The sequence below is a fragment of the Salvelinus alpinus genome, chromosome 2, assembly GCF_045679555.1.
Source record: "Salvelinus alpinus chromosome 2, SLU_Salpinus.1, whole genome shotgun sequence".
Classification (NCBI taxonomy): Eukaryota; Metazoa; Chordata; class Actinopteri; order Salmoniformes; family Salmonidae; genus Salvelinus; species Salvelinus alpinus.
In genome coordinates, this window is record NC_092087.1 from 102,237,227 (window position 1) to 102,257,059 (window position 19,833).

At 41.9% G+C, this 19,833-nt stretch overlaps 1 protein-coding gene across 1 annotated transcript in view; it reads right to left on the bottom strand.

Moving 5' to 3' along the window:
* Positions 1 to 627: 627 nt before the first annotated feature.
* LOC139547632 (zinc finger protein 271-like) overlaps positions 628 to 19,833 on the bottom strand; it is a 271,214-nt gene continuing 252,008 nt past the window's right edge. Inside the window, exon 6 of the mRNA XM_071356606.1 lies at positions 628 to 2,554. Coding sequence (XP_071212707.1) covers positions 1,833 to 2,554 — 722 coding nt within the window. The 3' untranslated portion in view covers positions 628 to 1,832. The remainder of the gene's footprint in view (positions 2,555 to 19,833) is intronic.

The window sequence follows — 19,833 nt, forward strand, 5'->3', positions numbered from 1 at the left end:
ACACAAAATGTCACCTGTCAACTGGAGTGAATTCAACATGAAATCAACACAAAATGTCACCTGTCATTGGATTTAGGTTGCCAGTTCGTGAAAAATTAAAAATACCTGATGTTCATGGCTTTTTACAAATCCAATCAGTTTTCCACATTGATCAAACATCATCACATGGATTTGTTTTGTTGAAATGACATGGAAACAAAGTTTATTCAACCAGTGGGAGGCTTGTAAATGACCCCAGGAAAATAAAACAAAGAACTCTTCATTGAGACAATGATAAACAGCAATCCGTGGGAGAGTTGTGGTGGATATTATAAAATAAGGATCTGCTGGAGTCCAAGTCAAACCAAGATTCTTTATTTCTGAGCTCAGAGAGAATAACAGTTACACAGCGCAGTGTAGACAGTCTGAATTCCTGAAGCATTGGGTGATGAGCACATATCTTTATAGTTTCCTGTTCCTGGGCGGGATATTATTCATACAAGGATGCAGGTGCAAACTGGTTTGCAACACAGGATGATACTCCCAAGAACAGGAGATTATAATAGGACAGTTTCACAAGGTTAGTCTGTGGTGGTTAATTTCTGTATTACCAAATGAGGAGAGACAAACTTCACACACCAATCAGAGTTATACTTAAACTACATCTTTAATAATAAGATCTTTGCAATGACTTTCAACAATTCACTATTTCTAATGAACCGTTGAGAGTGGCAACACAATGGCTACTGAGATCTTTTATAGCAAAGATCCACCCCCCTAGTCGACATAACAAACCACAGATATTAGGAACAGTTCACAAAGTGAGATTTTATAATGAGAAAGGAGTATCCCGTAGCCAGATAGCATTCGCTATAAATTATCGTTCAGTTTGGTCCCTAAAACGAGGTTCTAATCTCGTTCCTGGTACTTCATAGCACAAAACCACCAACTCATCCAATGGCATAACTCAATTGTCAACTCTAGATACTCCCATCTCAAGTACAATCCCTTCTTGACCCCACTCCTGGACACGCTCACTGAGGGGAGTGAGCCTCTAGGTCATACACTATCCCAGGATAAGTGCAACATCAGAGAGGACATACAATGGTTCCAGACACTGCCATACACCTCCCCCCAATGCCAAAAGAGGGAGTGACTTGCGCACAGACATTGTGGAAACCAGTAATTGGTTCCCCATTAATCACACCATCCCTTCACATAGTTTAACAGATACATTCACATATGAAGACAATGTTCCCTCCTGTCCTCTTCCCTTCCTGATATTCTGCATAGCACCAGGGACATGTAAAAGACAAGCCTGACCTCTCCCCTCTCTGGGCCCCAGGTGACTGAGCCCCAGCTGAGGGAAGAAGTGCAACTGCCAACACCAGAGTCCGAAGGGATACATTCTAATAACAAGTATATCACATGAGCATATTATGCAGATAAGACATCTTAATTATCTATGTTACCCAACTAATTCTGATTCATCCGCCACAAGTCACATACTCAGATATGTGGACACATACAATTAACATTTTGCATTACAGAGTCTGTGAACATTTTCATTTCATTAAATCATCAGTGGGCCAACAATGTAAATGTAAACAACGGAACAAATGCATCACATCCAAATATCACTTGATTATCTGCAGTGCTGGAGGAATGACACACAGATAAACACACACACAGTGTCAGAGTTTAAAAAAGGACCATTTAAAACAGAAGGAATCTGACCTACTCTATATTCAAACTCCATATTCAATTCATGTTTTCTAATAAAAACATACAAATATATGTTTTAGTATACTTTGTACAATTCAAGTTCATATGGTAAAAACAGGTAATCATTATCAGTCAACAATATAAGACAGCAAGTCCCCTGTGTGTATTCTCTCATGCCATTTCAGCTCCCCCGGCTGGTTGAAACTCCTTCCACATTGGGAGCAGTGGTAAGGCTTCTCCCCTGTGTGTATTCTCTCATGTTTTTTCAGGTTCCCTAAATCGTTAAAACTCTTTCCACACTGGGAGCAGTGGTAAGGCTTCTCCCCTGTGTGTATTCTCTCATGTTTTTTCAGGTTCCCTAAATCGTTAAAACTCTTTCCACACTGGGAGCAGTGGTAAGGCTTCTCCCCTGTGTGTATTCTCTCATGCCGTTTCAGATTCGCAGGCCGGTTGAAACCCTTTCCACACTGGGAGCAATGGTAAGGCTTCTCCCCTGTGTGCATTCTCTCATGCCATTTCAGCTCCCCCGGCTGGTTGAAACTCCTTCCACATTGGGAGCAGTGGTAAGGCTTCTCCCCTGTGTGTATTCTCTCATGTTTTTTCAGGTTCCCTAAATCGTTAAAACTCTTTCCGCACTGGGAGCAGTGGTAAGGCTTCTCCCCTGTGTGTATTCTCTCATGCCGTTTCAGATTCGCCGGCTGGCTGAAACCCTTTCCACACTGGGAGCAGTGGTAAGGCTTCTCCCCTGTGTGTATTCTCTCATGTTGTTTCAGGTTCCCTAAATCGTTAAAACCCTTTCCACACTGGGAGCAGTGGTAAGGGTTCTCACCTGTGTGTATTCTCTCGTGTTCTTTCAGGTTCCCTAACTGGTTAAAACACTTGCCACACTGGGAACACTGGTGTCTTCTTGTTGGTTTGGACGTCCCTGGCTCTGGTTCCTCTGAGTCTGGTCTTTCTCCTGCCAAAGACAGTGTGTTTAAAAAAAAAAGAGACCTGAATGAAACCTCCATATGATAAATAGGCCTTGCTACGAGGGTAAATCCTAATCAGATCGCTCAATAACCTAAGGCCAGTTTTAACAATCTTGGTGTGATTTTAAAACAAATGTTGTAGAGTTTCCTGGTAATTACTGATAATGTTTACATTACTTATTTTATTCATCCTGTTTTACAAGTCAGAACACAAAAAACTAAACCGTTCTTGGACACTCAAGACACAGGCGTCGCTTAATTCCAATCGAGCAGGTGGTTCTAAATATATAACTTTCATAGCTGTATGATACAGAATGCGAGCTACAGTTGTGGCCAAAAGTTTTGAGAATGACACAAATATTAATTTCCACAAAGTTTGCTGCTTCAGTGTCTTCAGATATTTTTGTCAGATGTTACTATGAAATACTGAAGTATAATTACAAGCATTTCATAAGTGTCAAAGGCTTTTATTGGCAATGACATGAAGTTGATGCAAAGAGTCAATATTTGCAGTGTTGACCCTTCTTTTTCAAGACCTCTGCAATCCACCCTGGTGTCAATTAACTTCTGGGCCACATCCTAACTGATGGCATCCCATTCTTGCATAATAAATGCTTGGAGTTTGTCAGAATTTGTGGGTTTTTGTTTGTCCACCCGCCTCTTGAGGATTGACCACAAGTTCTCAATGGGATTAACTTCTTCTGGCTGCAGGGGCAGTATTGAGTAGCTCTGATAAAAGGTGCCCATTTCAAACGGCCTTGTACTCAATTCTTGCTCGTACAATATGCATATTATTATTACTATTGGATAGAAAACACTCTCTAGTTTCTAAAACCGTTTGAATTATATCTGTGAGTAAAACAGAACTCATTTGGCACAAACTTCCTGACCAGGAAGTGGAAAGTCTGAAAACGATGCTCTGTTCTAGGGCCTGCCTATAAATGGGCATTACATTTACATTTTACATTTTAGTCATTTAGCAGACGCTCTTATCCAGAGCGACTTACAGTAGAGTGCATACATTTTTATTACATTTTTACATACTGCGACAAGGATATCCCTACCGGCCAAACCCTCCCTATCCCCGACGACGCTATGCCAATTGTGCGTCGCCCCACGGACCCACGTATCACGGGCATGATACGTATTAGTATACATGCACGTCATACACCTTCCCCTAGATGTCAAGAGGCAGTGAGAGAAGAAATGGCGCGAGGATGGACCTGGAATTGCCTTCTGAAAAGCTGTCGTTATAGGCGACTACTATCTCCGGCTTTGATTTTATTTGATACATGTGACCATATCATGTATGTATATTGAAAAAAAGTATGTTTTTTCAATATAGTTTTATTAGATTATTGAAATTTATTTGGGACGTTAGGCGTGTTGCGTTGTCTGTGTTTGTTGACGATGGAGAGCTTTGCGCCACTTGGCGAGTGTGCTTGCTAATTCAAGAGGGAAAAAGGACGTTCTAAATCCAAACAACGATTGTTCTTGACAAAGGACCTCTTATACAACATTCTGATGGAAGCTCATCAAAAGTAGGACCCATTTTATGATGCTATTTCATATATCTGTCGAACATGTGAACTAGTAGTTTGCGCACAGATTTTGGGGGCGCTCTCGCCATAACATAAACTGCATATCGTAATGAAGTTATTTTTAGAATTCTAACACAGCGATTGCATTAAGAACTAGTGTATCTATCATTTCCTATACAACATGTATTTTTTAGTAATGTTTATGAATAGTTATTTGGTCAGAATATGTGAGAGTCAGAAAAATATCCGGACGTTCTGGGAAAAAGATGCTACGTTAGCACAATGTGTAACCACTGATTTCAGCTCTAAATATGCACATTTTAGAACAAAACATAAGTGTATGTATAACCTGATGTTATAGGACTGTCATCTGATGAAGCTTATCAAGGTTAGTCAAAAATTATATATCTTTTGCTGGTTTGTTACGATCGCTAACTTTTGCTGCTGGGAAACGGCTTGTGTTTCTGGCTATTGTGGGAAGCTAATATAATGCTATATTGTGTTTTCGCTGTAAAACACTTAATAAATCGGAAATATTGGCTGGAATCACAAGATGCCTGTCTTTCATTTGCTGTACACCATATATTTTTCAGAAATGTTTTATGATGAGTATTTAGGTATTTGACGTTGGTATTGGACTTGTTAATGTGTGAAAGTTAAATATTTAAAAAATATATATTTTGAATTTCGCGCCCTGCACTTGAGCTGGCTGTTGTCATATTGTGCCCGACGTCGGGCTTGCAGCCAGAAGAAGTTAAGGTCTGGGGAGATTCCTGGCCCTGGATCCAAAATATTGATGTTTTGTTCCCCGAGCCACTTATCACGTTTGCCTTATGGCAAGGTGCTCCTTCATGCTGGAAAAGGCATTGTTCGTCACCGAACTGTTCCTGGATGGTTGGGAGAAGTTGCTCTCGGAGGATGTGTTGGTAGCATTCCTTATTCATGGCTGTGTTCTTAGGCAACATTGTGAGTGAGCCCACACCCTTGGCTGAAAAGCAACCCCACACATGAATGGTCTCAGGATGCTTTACCGTTGGCATGACACAGGACTGATGGAAGCGCTCACCTTGTCTTCTCCAGACAAGCTTTTTTCCAGATGCCCCAAACAATCGAAAAGGGGATTCATCAGAGAAAATGACTTTACCCCAGTCCTCAGCAGTCCAATCCCTGTACCTTTTGCAGAATATCAGTCTGTGTGCAGATGCACTCACACCTGCCTGCTGCCATTCCTGAGCAAGCTCTGTACTGGTGGTGCCCCGATCCCGCAGCTGAATCAACTTTAGGAGACGGTCCTGGCGCTTGCTGGACTTTCTTGGGTGCCCTGAAGCCTTCTTCACAACAATTAAACCGCTCTGAAGCCTTCTTCACAACAATTGAACCGCTCTCCTTGAAGTTATCGATGATCCGATAAAGGGTTGATTTAGGTGCAATCTTACTGGCAGCAATATCCTTGCCTGTGAAGCCTTTTTTGTGCAAAGCAATGATGACGGCACGTGTTTCCTTGCAGGTAACCATGGGTGACAGAGGAAGAACAATGATTCCAAGCACCACCCTCCTTTTGAAGCTTCCAGTTTTGGGGGGGGGGATTCAGTTCATTTGCATGGCAAAGAGGGACTTTGCAATAAATTCATCTGATCACTCTTCATAACATTCTGGAGTATATGCAAATTGCCATCATACAAACTGAGGCAGCAGACTGTGAAAATTCATATTTGTGTCATTCTCAAAACTTTTGGCCACAACTGTACACACTTCCTTAAACATAAAATAAGTAAATAAGTAATTTTAAGTGGAAGTCCAAAACTTGTTTTTACGTCGAAGACACAAAGCACATCAGTAAAATCTCCCCGTTGTCGAAAGGGTTCGACACCTGCTGTTTAAATGGCCCAATTTCTTATTTAGACATTCACAGATTTTCAACATTTTGACTATCGCTGATGTCATATTTTGGGTAAAGTAAAAAATAAAGTGAAATATTTGGGAAGATGTTCCTAAAACTGAGAGTAACTACAATAAACAAAAATATTAACGCAACATGTAAAGTGTTGGATGTTTCATGAGCTAAAAAAAAAGATTGCAGAATTTTTTACATTCCTGTTAGTTAACATTTATTCTTTGCCAAGATAATCCATACATCTGACAGGTGTGGCATATCAAGCTGATTAAACAGCATGATCATTACACAGGTGCACCTTGTGCTGGGGAGAATAAAAGGCTTCTAAAATGTGCAGTTCTGTCACACAACACGATGCCACAGATGTCTCAAGTTTTTAGGGAGCGTGCAATTGGCATGCTGACTGCAGGAATATCCACTGGAGCTGTTACCAGATAATTGAATGTTAAATTCTCTACCAGAAGCCGCCTCCAACGTCATTTTAGAGAATTTGGCAGTACATCCAACTGGCCTCACAACCACAGAACACATGTAACAACGCCAGCCCAGGACCTCCACATCGTCTGAGACCAGCCACCCGAGTTGTATTTCTCTTTGTAATGAAGCCCTTTTGTGGGGAAAAACGAATTCTGATTGCGGAGCCAGGCCCAGCCAACGGGTGGGCATATGCCCTCCAGGGCCCACCAATGGCTGCGCCCCTGCCCAGTTATGTAAAGTCCATAGATTAGGGCCTCATTTATTTACAATCACTGACTCATATAAACTGTAAATCGTTGTTTATATTTTGGTTCAGTATACACACACACAGTGCATTCGTTAAAAACTTCTCTAGGATAGGGGGCAGCATTTTCACATTTGGATGAAAAGCATATCTAAATTAAACTGCCAGCTACTCATCCCCAGAAGATAAGATATGCATATTATTAGTAGTAGTGATTAGAAAACACTCTGAAGTTTCTAAAACTGTTTGAATGATGTCTGTGAGTATAACAGAACTCATATGGCAGGCGAAAACCTGAGAAAAATCCAACCAGGAAGTGGGAAATCTGAGATTTGTTGTTTTCAACTCATTGCCTATCAAATGTACAGAGTCTATGGGGTCATATTGCATGTCCTAAGGCTTCCACTAGATGTCAACAGTCTTAGAACATTGTTTGAGGCTTCTACTGTGAAGGAGGGGGGAATGAGAGCTGTTTCAACCAGAGGTCTGCCAGAGTGGCATGAGCTGGTCATGCGCCTACACGTGAGAGCGACCTGCGTTCCATTGCAATTCTAAAGACAAAGGAATTCGCTGGTTGGAACATTATTGAAGATTTATGTTAAAAACATCCTAAAGATTGATTCTATACATCGTTTGACATGTTTCTACGAACTGTAACATACATTTTTGAACTTTTCATCGGAACTTCCGCCTGGACTTGCCCGCGCCTCGTGAGTTTGGATTTGTTTACCAAACGCGCTAACAAAAGGAGGTATTTGGACATAAATGTTGGACTTTATCGAACAAAACAAACATTTATTGTTGAACTGGGATTCCTGGGAGTGCATTCTCATGAAGATCATCAAAGGTAAGTGAATATTTAAAACGCTATTTCTGACTCAACAACATTGCGGGTATCTGCATGGCTTGTGTCTGAGCGCCGTACTCGGATTATTGCATGGTTTGCTTTTTCCGTAAAGCTTTTTTGAAATCTGACACAGCGGTTGCATTAAGGAGAAGTATATCTATAATTCTGTGCATAATACTTGTACCAACCTTTATAAGTTTATTATGAGTATTTCTGTAAATTGATGTGCCTCTGAAAATTTGCCGGATGTTTTCGATGCACAACATTACTGACCATAAAGCGCTGAGATTATGGTCAGTAAACTGAGATTTTTGGATATAAATATGAACTTTATCGAACAAAACATGTATTGTGTAACATGAAGTCCTATAAGTGCCATCTTATGAAGATCATCAAAGGTTAGTGATAAATTGAATTGAATCTATATTTCTGCTTTTTGTGACTCCTCTCTTTGGCTGGAAAATGGCTGTGTGTGTTTTTGTGACTAGGCTCTGACCTAACATAATTATATGGTCTGCTTTCGCTGTAAAGCTTTTTTTGAAATCGGACACGATGGGTAGATTAACAAGAAGTTAAGCTTTAATTTGGTGTATTGCACTTGTGAATGCATCAAAGTTACATATTTCTAAAAAATATTTTGAATTTAGCGCTCTGCCTTTTCAGCGGAATGTTGTCGAGGGGTTCCACTAGCCATAAGAAGTTTTAAGACTCCATAATGTTTCATCATTAGATGCTACAGTCCTCCTTCAAGACTCCATAATGTTTCATCATTAGATGCTACAGTCCTCCTTTAAGACTCCATAATGTTTCATCATTAGATGCTACAGTCCTCCTTTAAGACTCCATAATGTTTCATCATTAGATGCTACAGTCCTCCTTTAAGACTCCATAATGTTTCATCATTAGATGCTACAGTCCTCCTTTAAGAACCCATAATGTATAATCATTAGATGCCACAGTCCTCCTTCAAGACTCCATAATGTTTCATCATTAGATGCTACAGGCTACAAATCAACAATGGGTGTCATATGAATCTTTACCACTTGCTCTGTAATATGAGTAGTATTCGGATTTCATTCAAACATTTCTTACATGAATATTGAAAATATAAATGTTGATTTTTGTATATATTGTTGAATATAATATACTGTAAGGGTATATCAGTTCCAGGATCTCTACTAGTGTTAAAGTTATGGGCCATTATATACAGAGAAATTGTGGCGAAATCCTCCACGACTACGCTAAACTTGCCACGGTTTTGAAAATAGAATTCAGTGGTTCTGCGACTCGCAAACACGACAGCTCGTTGGCTAACAATATCAGACAAGCTCAAAATGAACACCCACAGACCTACTATCACCTGCTTCGTTCAGCTTACGTTGGCATGCTCACTGAAACGGGAATGGAAGACCTATTACCATTCAAACAACTGTTTCTGTCAAACATCTACTTCATCAACTACTTGGGCCCTACTGCCCACATTGGGTTGCCAATCTCGACGCTCTGAGAGCTTGTAAGCACCGCTTTTGAAGCATCAAAAGCAAGCCGGGCTAAGAGCCCGGACACCTCGACTTTCGAGCTCAGGCGGGAACCATCACTCCAATTAGAAGGTGCAGCATTAGGGACAGGTGCGGTAAAAGATGACGATCAAAGGGGGTGGCAACCAAGTAACCACCACACTGACAACCACTGCAGTAACAATAGCTATGATGAACGTCCCCAATCTAACAGGTCCAGTAGAGATCAACTTGGCCGATATGTCCCTGCGCCTAACCCTCACAAAGGGTCAGGACACAAGAGTAACAAGCGCAACAAAGTGTTCAACAATGATCTAAACCCTAAGCGAAATGATATAGAAACTCTGATAAGAGATGTACTGCATCGTAAGAAATTTGAGAAAGAGGACAACATAACTAGGCGTAAAATTGTTGGGAACCAAGTCAGCCGAAACTAACGCAATTCGAGAGGACGTCAACATTTCCATTACCCCCGCCCCCACTCCAATCCCTGTCCAGGGACCACTCGTTCTAGATAAGCAGCTTTGCAACAGATGATTCCTCTCCCATTCCGATAGAGGACCCACTGGGTCACATAGGTGAGTTATCCGTCTTGGAAATCGACACAGATTACAAACCGCTCGGTACTCCCAACCCACTCCATTATGTTGGGGATATGATGAGAAAACCCAACTCGAACAGGCCATACCTTAGAACAGTCCTGGAGGACTGTTTGACCTGTCACGCTCTGATAGATTCGGGTTTGACAATTTCACTCATATCCGAAACCTTGCTGGATGAACTAAAAGGGGCAGTGGACCCAACAAACCGTTGGTTGAAAACGGAACGTTGCGACACGAAGCTTAGGGGTTTCACCGAAGTTACCTCGCCACTAACCAAGTGTCTCCTACTTAAACTCAACTTCGAAAGCGATTACCATCGACATCGAACGGATGCTTATTGGGATAGATTTAATTGACCGTTTGGTACCACTAATGGATTGGAAAACCAACCAAATCTGGTGACAAATATGTATGCCAACTCCGTTGACTTCCCCGCATTCTTCCAAGGCTACCTGTCATACATTGCGCAACGGCGTGGGTTCGACGTCAGCATCTGCCGCAAACCCGGTGAACTTGGTCATGAGTCCGCCATTGGTGACAGATGACAAGGTGAGTTCAACTCGGAACTTAACCGAACATGAGGTTTTCCTGTGTGGCTTGGGTGATTCACCAGCAGACACATACCGACCTCCTCTGATAGGGGGCGTGTGCCTAAACGGCACTATGGTTGAGGATGCCAGACTGGCAACCTGGTCAGAAAAATCTGCAATCAGTTTGGAAATGTTCAACTATGCTTGTGTAAATGTGAATTTCAGAGTATTTCTGTTATATGATGTGGCTCTCTGCAATTTCTCCGGATATTTTGGAGGCATTTCTGAACATGGTGCCAATGTAAACTGAGATTTTTGGATATAAATATGCACATTATCGAACAATGTATTGCGTAACATGATGTACTTTGAGTGTCATCTGATGAAGATCATCAGAGGTTAGTGATTAATTTTATCTCTATTTCTGCTTTTTGTGACTCCTATCTTTGGCTGGAAAAATGTCTGTGTTTTTTTGACTTGGTGGTGATCTATCAAACAATATGTTGTGCTTTCGCTGTAAAGCATTTTTGAAATCAGACACGATGGGTAGATTAACAAGATGTTTATCTTTCATTTGCTGTATTGGACTTTTTAATGTGTGAAAGTTACATATTTCTAAAAAAATATTTTTGAATTACCCGTGCTGCCTTTTCAGTGGAATGTTGTCGAGGGGTTCCACTAGCGGAACGCATGTCCTAGACAGGTTTAAGGGGTATTTTTGTGTAGATTGAATCAGGCTGTAACGTAACAAAATATGGAAAAGTCAAGGGGTCTGAATACTTTCCGAAGGCACTGTATGTAGCCATGTTATGAAGTATGAAAAGGCTTGTTCAGTCACATGTCATGAATTCACTATGACATCATCATATTTACATTTTTTACATTTTACATTTTAGTCATTTAGCAGACGCTCTCATCCAGAGCGACTTACAGTAGAGTGCATACATTTTATTACATTTTTACATACTGAGACAAGGATATCCCTACCGGCCAAGAGCAGACGCTCTTATCCAGAGCGACTTACAGTAGAGTATTTATATACATTTATATCAATACAAAGTGTTTTTTTTCTCAGACATAAATAAACAATTCCAGGTGAAAACCAAAGGCCATAGCTGTAATAAAATAACAAACTGGCAAAGCAGCAGAGTGAGGCCCGCATCCAGCAACGTCACAAGTCACGTTTTGCAGCTGTTTCAGTACAGCACTACAGGGAGAGAGAAAACTCCACTGGACTAGTTTCAATGTATGGAATCACTTCAGAGTTTCTGGATTTTGGGTAAACTTCTCCTTTAACCTCACTAGGGTAGGGGGCAGCATTCGCAATTTTGGATGAAAAGCGTGCCCAAAGTAATCTGCCTGCTACTCAGGCCCAGAAGCTAGGATATGCAAATTAGTAGATTTGGATAGAAACCACTCCAAAGTTTCTAAAACTGTTAAAATAATGTCTGTGAGTATAACAGAACTGAAATGGCAGGTGAAAACCTGAGGAAAATCCACCCAGGAAATGCTTTTATTTTGAAATGTCTGTTTTTCCATTGAAAGCCTATCCACCATACAAAGACTTATGACGCAGGTCACTATCTCTATTGCTTCCTCAACATGTGGCCAGTCTTTAGGCATCGTTTCAGGCTTTTACTCTGAAAAATGAGGGAGAAACAGCACGTTCAATGAGTGTACAGTGGAAATTTCCAGCCATGAGCCCAGCGCATGACCGGGAGGGCGCATTTCTTGTTTCTCCTTTTCTATTGACGAAGCTTTTGTCCGGTTGAAATATGATCGATTATTTATGACAAAAACAACGAGGCTGGATAGAAAAAAGCTGCCGTTCTACCCTTGAGCAAGGCAGTTAACCCCCAACAACTGCTCCCCGGGCGCCGATAACGTGGACGTCGATTAAGGCCACTCTGATTCAGAGGGGTTGGGTTCAATGCGGAAGACACATTTAGGGTGAATGGATTCAGTTGTGACTGACTAGATATCCCCTTTCCTTTCCCATCCCAGTCCTCCTTTAAGACTCCATAATGTTTCATCATTAGATGCTACAGTCCTCCTTTAAGAGAGATCTTTGATGAAAACCTGCTCCAGAGCAGAACCTGCTGCTTGAACAGAGTTCTGAGTATAGGGTCTGAATACTTAAGTAAATGTAATATTTCAGTTTTGTATTTTTTGATAAATTAGCAAAATTATCAAACAAAAATGTTTGGTATTGTGTTTTTAGAAAAAGGCTGTAATGTAACAAAATGTGGAAAAAGTCAAGGGGTCTGAATACTTTCAGGAGGCACTGTACTCTCCGATAGCAACGGCCAATAGCAGACCACTTCCTGTATCAGGGACATAGTCGCTCCCGTCTTCCATGTGTGAAAGGTAACCTGGTGAATATCATAGAATCAGGGTTCTGTTAGGTAACCTGGTGAATATCATAGAATCAGGGTTCTGTTAGGTAACCTGGTGAATATCATAGAATCAGGGTTCTGTTAGGTAACCTGGTGAATATCATAGAATCAGGGTTCTGTTAGGTAACCTGGTGAATATCATAGAATCAGGGTTCTGTTAGGTAACCTGGTGAATATCATAGAATCAGGGTTCTGTTAGGTAACCTGGTGAATATCATAGAATCAGGGTTCCGTAAGGGAACCTTCAGTTCTATTTCAGTGACTCGTTAGTCTCTCACTTTGGGGATATAGTCAACTACTACAGAGCTCATATACTCTCTGATGCCAAGTCTAGACAGGATCATCCCTCAGAGGTCCCCACTCTACTCACCGTATGTGTAGTGATGTCCAGTCAGTAGAACCTCATGAAGGTACATCACCACAACATGCTGCATTACAGATCTCTTGAACAGAGATGCCTTTGAACAATGCCTATGTTGTAGCCATACCTCTGGTGGATTGAGCCATCAAACACTCCGGAGGTGTCAGATCCTTGCAACTATAGAACCTCATGAAGGTATGGGGGTGTAACTCATTATACGGATATAATGGCTAAAGTAAAGCAGTTTTAAATAAATCTAATTTCTACTCTTTCCAGTGGCTCCAACAGCGGCAATAACCTCAAGCAAAACATAAAAATCCCAGGATGGGACTAGCTGTTTGGGTACTGGGCATAGGTGACCCTTCATAAAACAACAGATCAGGGGGTGTTCCACTGTATAGTTGTTGCAGCCTAAATGGCATTTATAGTTGAAAAGGCTTTCCTTCGTCAGAAAGCAGAGTCGCTCTGAAACAGAGCAAACAAAGGGCCTGTTCTGTTATAATCTCCACCCGGCACAGCCAGAAGAGGACTGGCCACCCCTCATAGCCTGGTTCCTCTCTAGGTTTCTTCCTAGGTTTTGGCCTTTCTAGGGAGTTTTTCCTAGCCACCGTGCTTCTACACCTGCATTGCTTGCTGTTTGGGGTTTTAGGCTGGGTTTCTGTACAGCACTTTGAGATATCAGCTGATGTACGAAGGGCTATATAAATAAATTTGATTTGATTTGACTGATTTGTTTCTGATCTCACCATCTGTTAAATACACTGTGCTATAGTAATTATTGTGCTATAGTGAGTGTGTGGCTCTTGCACTCTGAATAGAGTTTATTCTCAAGGAGAGCGGTCACGTGTGTTGAGAAGCAGAGGGTCACTGGTTTGAGCCTGGTATGGGGACAGTGGAGGAATTTCAACTGTTAGCAGCACACTGGCATCAGTTACACATGAAATGAATAAAGTTAGTCATTTCCAAATGAACCATGTTCTTTAAGGTCAATATGTTGGAGTTCAGGCTTTACTTGACCTGTTAAAGAAGGAAATGAAATGAACTTTGTCCATTACAGAGACGGAGGTCAAGACAAAAAAAGGAGCTTGTTTTAAAATATATATTGGCCTGTTTAACAAGTTGTGTAGATCAGATGTTAATGAAGCAATACAGACCACATTGAAGTGTCTGGAGTTTAGTTTGTGTGTTCTAGAGTCTTGTAAAGAAAGGGGGGGGTTGACTGGGACAGGCAATGTAACATCCATGTTTTTTGGAAAAGGTTTTGTAAAACATGCACCTTACATCAGATCATCTTGAAACTTTCTCTCTAAAGCTAACTTTCATCAAGGTTTTATATGGTCTATTGGTTTCTCTCTTTTCATTGGCAGAATCCTTTTTCAGTGTTATGATATTCATAACATCCATATCCACCAGTCTATCTTCCTGTCAACTAACAGAACTCTGCTGGTTGTCCTGGTAACAGATACCAGTCTATCTTCATGTCAACAGACAGAACTCTGCTGGTTGTCCTGGTAACAGATACCAGTGGGCAGATCTATTGTATTTGTTCAAACTAAACTACAGCACTTACTTTGATGAGTCAAATCTGATCCTTTCTTCTCTCCTCCTCCTCTCACAGTTCCACTCAGCCCCGTTGTTTTCCTGCAGTCCACCAGCAGCACAGACAACCTCTTCATACCCAGCAGTAAGGTGCTACCGGGAGAGGCACGACACGGGGACTCCGGGAGGGAGGAAGGGCTAGCGTTGTCCTGGTAACCATAAAGAGGGGACACAGACACATATCATTATGGATGCTTATGTCACCGCTGTCATGAAGTGCTTTACAGAAACCCAGCCCAGACCCTGATAGAGCAAGCTGTATGCTAGACCAGACCAAGCTGTACCATCTGGTGTTCTGATCTGGAGAGACTCTTCTCTGCCTCGTCAGCATCAGGATGTTGTTGATGCTCCCCAGAGGATCCACAATAGTCATGTCTCTCTCCTGTGTGAATGAGAACATCAAACAGATAGTGAACTTACGACCGTCTATTATAATCATAGGGTCTTACAAGAGGCATTAATCTCTCTAAACAGCCTAAAATGCAAATGTTAAAGGGTCGTTCCACTAAATGGGTGCCTTTTGCATCCCTTTGATATTTTAAGTATAAATTATGCTCCAACATTGCATTTTAAAAGCCTGTTATACTAGATGAGATGCACTTTAATGTAGACCACATGGATAATTTAATAAATCTAATTTAAAAGTCCCCAAAATATATGTACCAATGGCAGATTAAAACTAACAAAGGCAGATGGCCCCTTTAACAATTCCTACAGTACTGAACAACATATTCAAGTGTAGAACTTCAGTAGAATGCCCCTTAAAACCCCCACATTAGTTCAACAACGGCATAGTGTGTGACTCTGTTTTTAAGACAGTACTCACTGGTGTTAATCTGATATTCTGTCTCCTCCTCTTTCACTCCCAAGACGTCTTCCTTCTTCACCTCTACTGAGATAGCATCCTCTTCCTCTCTAAAAGGTTCTTCCTCTGTTTCCTCTATAACATCCTCTTCTTCTTTCACGACAATGTTCAGCCTCAGAGCTTCATTCTGCATACAGCAGACCTCTTCTTCTTTAACGGGGGAGGAGTAGTTTAGTGAGCTCATGGTCTGGGATGTTAGAATTAGCGACTAGCCTAACGCTAGGCTCAGTATCAATGTTTAACAACTTTGCAAATTGAACAAGCAAATTAGGTTAAAGTTAACCAGTTGATACGTCAACTGAACTGCGTTTACAACACTGAGATTAGCTAATGTACATTAACATGGTCTAAAGCGTCAATCTTTCAGTTTTATGTTGGCTAGCAAGCTACCGAGGCGGTTGAAAGAGTAGCCGTGTTGTTGTTCCTGAAGAAGCGTCCCGTCCAGTAAATTATACGTCACGCAAGAAGCATCACCTGAAAGACGCATATCGCCATCTGCTGGCTGGAGTGGGTAACGCAGTTTGGAAACAACAGTTACTACACTTTTGTATTGGAAAAAACGTCAGAATAATTTAACAATAAGCTGATATATTGTAAATTATGAATACATACTTCTATGAATAGGTAGTGTTTTAATAAACATTTGCTCTGTTCATTTTTCACATTCGTTTTTATCTAGATGTGACGGTACTATTCCCTCAAAGCTACGCTCTTTAAGATACCAATCATCCTGTAAACCAGGGGTGGGCAACTCCAGTCCTCGGGGGCCTGATTGGTGTCACACTTTTTCTCCATCGCTAGCAAACACAGCTGATTAATCAAACTGCATCCTAAACTGAAGATTATGATTAGGTGATTATTGGAGTCTGGTGTGTTAGCTGGGGCTGGAAGCTATGATCCCTTATTGTCACTAGTTAAATCCCCTTCAATCAGTGTAGATGAAGGGGAGGAGACAGGTTAAATAAGGCATTTTAGGCCTTGAGACAAATGAGACATGGCTTGTGTATGTGTGCCATTCAGACGGTGAATGGGGAAGACAAAATATTTAAGTGTCTTTGAACGGGGGATGGTAGTAGGTCCCAGGCACCGGTTTGTGTCAAGAACTGCAACGCTGCTGGGGTTTTCCAGCTCAACCATTTCCCATGTGTATCAAGAATCATCCAACACCCAAACAGTGCCGTTTAAGATGAGGCAGAACAATTTGTTTTTTCATGAGCATGGCCTTAATTCTATTACAGCATATTGGATGACTGTCATTCATATTCCATTCACCCTGTTCAATGTAACAGCAATAGGTTTAGGCTACTACATGATACTAGAATTCTCCCTATACCTATCATGAGATTGCTACAACCTAGGCTATGAATGAAAGTTTAGAACGTAGGTGCACACAGGTCGAGATAGGTTTTTTAGGTGAGAGACAGTCTTGAAGACATCACCAACTAATGATCATGGTCCAAACACACCGAGACAGTCGTGAAGAGGGCACGACAACAAGTTTTCCACCTCGGGAGACTGAAAAGATTTGGCATGGGTCTCCAGATCCTCAAAAAGTTCTACAGCTGCACCATCGAGAGCATCCTGACCGGTTGCATCACCGCCTGGTATGGCAACTGCTCGGCATCTGACCGTAATGCAAACCCAAAAATTGTCAGTCACCCAAGTCATAGACTGTTTTCTCTGCTCCCACACGTCAAGCGGTACCGGAGCACCAAGTCTAGAACCAAAAGGCTTCTTAACAGCTTCTACCCCCAAGCCATAAGACTGCTGAACAATTAATCAAATGGCCCCCAGGACTATTTACATTGACCCCACCTCCATTTGTTTTGTACACAGCTGCTAGTTGCTGTTTATTATCTATGAAATGTCACTTCACCCCTACCTACATGTACAAATTACCTCAACTTACCTGTACCCATTGACTCGGTACCAGTACCCCCTGTATATAGCCTTGTTATTGTTATTTTATTGTGTTACTTTTTATTATTTTTTACTTTTGGTCATTTGCTCATTTTCTTAACTCTTCTTGAACTGTACTGTTAGTTAAGGGCTTGTAAGTAAGCAATTCACTGTAAGGTCTACACTTGTTGTATTCTTTATTATTGACAAATAAAGTTTGATTTTATTTGACAAATTCAGGTATGTTTATCCCGTTTTCTTCTGTTTAAGAAACGTTTGTCTCTAGAGAGTTGAAAACAGCAGGTCTGGGATAGGTAGTACCTCCGGTGAACAGGTCAGGGTTCCATAGCCGCAGGCAGAACAGTTGAAACTGGAGCAGCAGCACGGCCAGCTGGACTGGGGACAGCAAGGAGTCATCATGCCAGGTAGTCCTGAGGCATGGTCCTAGGGCTCAGGTCCTCCGAGAGAGAGAAAGAAAGAAAGATAGAAAGAGAGAATTCGAGAGAGCATACTTAAATTCACTCAGGACACCGGATAAGACAGGAGAAATACTCCAGATATAACAGACTGACCCCAACCCCCCACACATAAACTACTGCAGCATAAATACTGGAGGCTGAGACAGGAGGGGTCAGGAGACACTGTGGCCCCATCCGATGATACCCCCGGACAGGGCCAAACAGGCAGGATATAACCCCACCCACTTTGCCAAAGCACAGCCCCCACACCACTTGAGGGATATCTTCAACCACCAACTTACCATCCTGCGACAAGGCCGAGTATAGCCCACAAAGATCTTCGCCATGGCACAACCCAATGGGGGGTGCCAACCCATGAATACGGCTGCAAAGTATTGTCTCTTCTCGATGGCGGTTATGATATCGTTTAGTACCTTGAGCGAGGCTGAGGTGCACCCATGACCAGCTCGGAAACCACATTGCACAGCGGAGAAGGTTCATGCTGAAAGAGCTCTGATAGGTTGGAGGATGTCCTCCGGAAGTTGTCATAATTACTGTTTAAGTCTATGGAAGCCTTGAGAACCATGAGCCTCCTAGGTTTTGTATTGAAGTCAATGTACCCAGAGGAGGACGCAAAATAGTATGTTTTATTCAATTATTTGGTGATGTGATTATATTTATTATAGTTTTATCCAAAAATGATTTTATTTTAATGTTTTACCAATTTATTTTCTTCTGAAACTCACTGAAAATCCCTTCCCACAATTATGTCATGTTGGCTCGATGTCCTTTGGGTGCAGTGGAGGCTTCTCAGAGGAGGAAGGGGAAGACCATCCTTCTTGAGGAGCCTTCACTGCACCCAAAGGACATCCAGCCAACATGACACAATTGTGGGAAGCAATGGAGTCAACATGTGCCAGCATCCCTGTGGAAGGCTTTGGACACTTTGAAGAGTTCATGCCCCGACAAATTGAGGCTCTTCTGAGGGAAAAGGAGGAGGTTCCTAGTCCATATTAGGACGTTTATTTCTCTCCAAATGTTTGGTATGATCAGTGTATATATATATAAAGAAAATATTGCATGACCAAAAGCACAATTCTATTTTTGTAAAAATGAGACAAGAGTACGAGCATATGTGTGTTCTCTCATGAACTTTAAGTAGCCTATATTTGATGTGATATACTCCTTTCGAGACAGGATTGTGTCACGGCACAGATCTGGGGAAGTGGACCAAAACATTTCTGCAGCATTGAAGGTCCCCATCATCTTAAAAGGAAGAAATTTGAAACCACCAAAACCCTTTCTACTGCTGGCTGCCCGGCCAAACTGAACAATCGGGGGAGAAGGGCCTTGGTCAGGGAGGTGACCAAGAACCCAATGGTCACTCTGACAGAGCTCCTCTGTGGAGATGGGAGAACCTTCCAGAAGGACAACCATCCCTGCATCACTCCACCAAGCAGGACTTTATGGTAGAGTTGCCAGACAGAAGCCACTCCTCAGTAAAAGGCATATGAAAGCCAGCTTGGAGTTTGCCAAAAGGCACCTAAAGGATTATCAGACCATGAGTAACAAAATTATCTGGTCTGATGAATGCCAAGGGTCACGTCTGGAGGAAACCTGGCACCATTCCTACGGTGAAGCATGGGGTTGGCAGTATCATGCTGTGGGGATGTTTTTCAGCGGCATGGACTGGGAGACTCGTCAGGATCGAGGGAAAGATGAACGGAGCAAAATACAGAGAGATAATTTTAGAAAACTTGCTCCAGAGCACTCAGGACCTCAGACTGGGGCAAAGGTTAACCTTCCAATAGGACAACGACCCTACGCACAAAGCCAAGACAATGCAGGAGTGGCTTTGGGAGATGTCTCTGAATGTCCTTGAGTGGCCCAGCCAGAGCCCGGATTTGAACCCGATTTAACATCTCTGG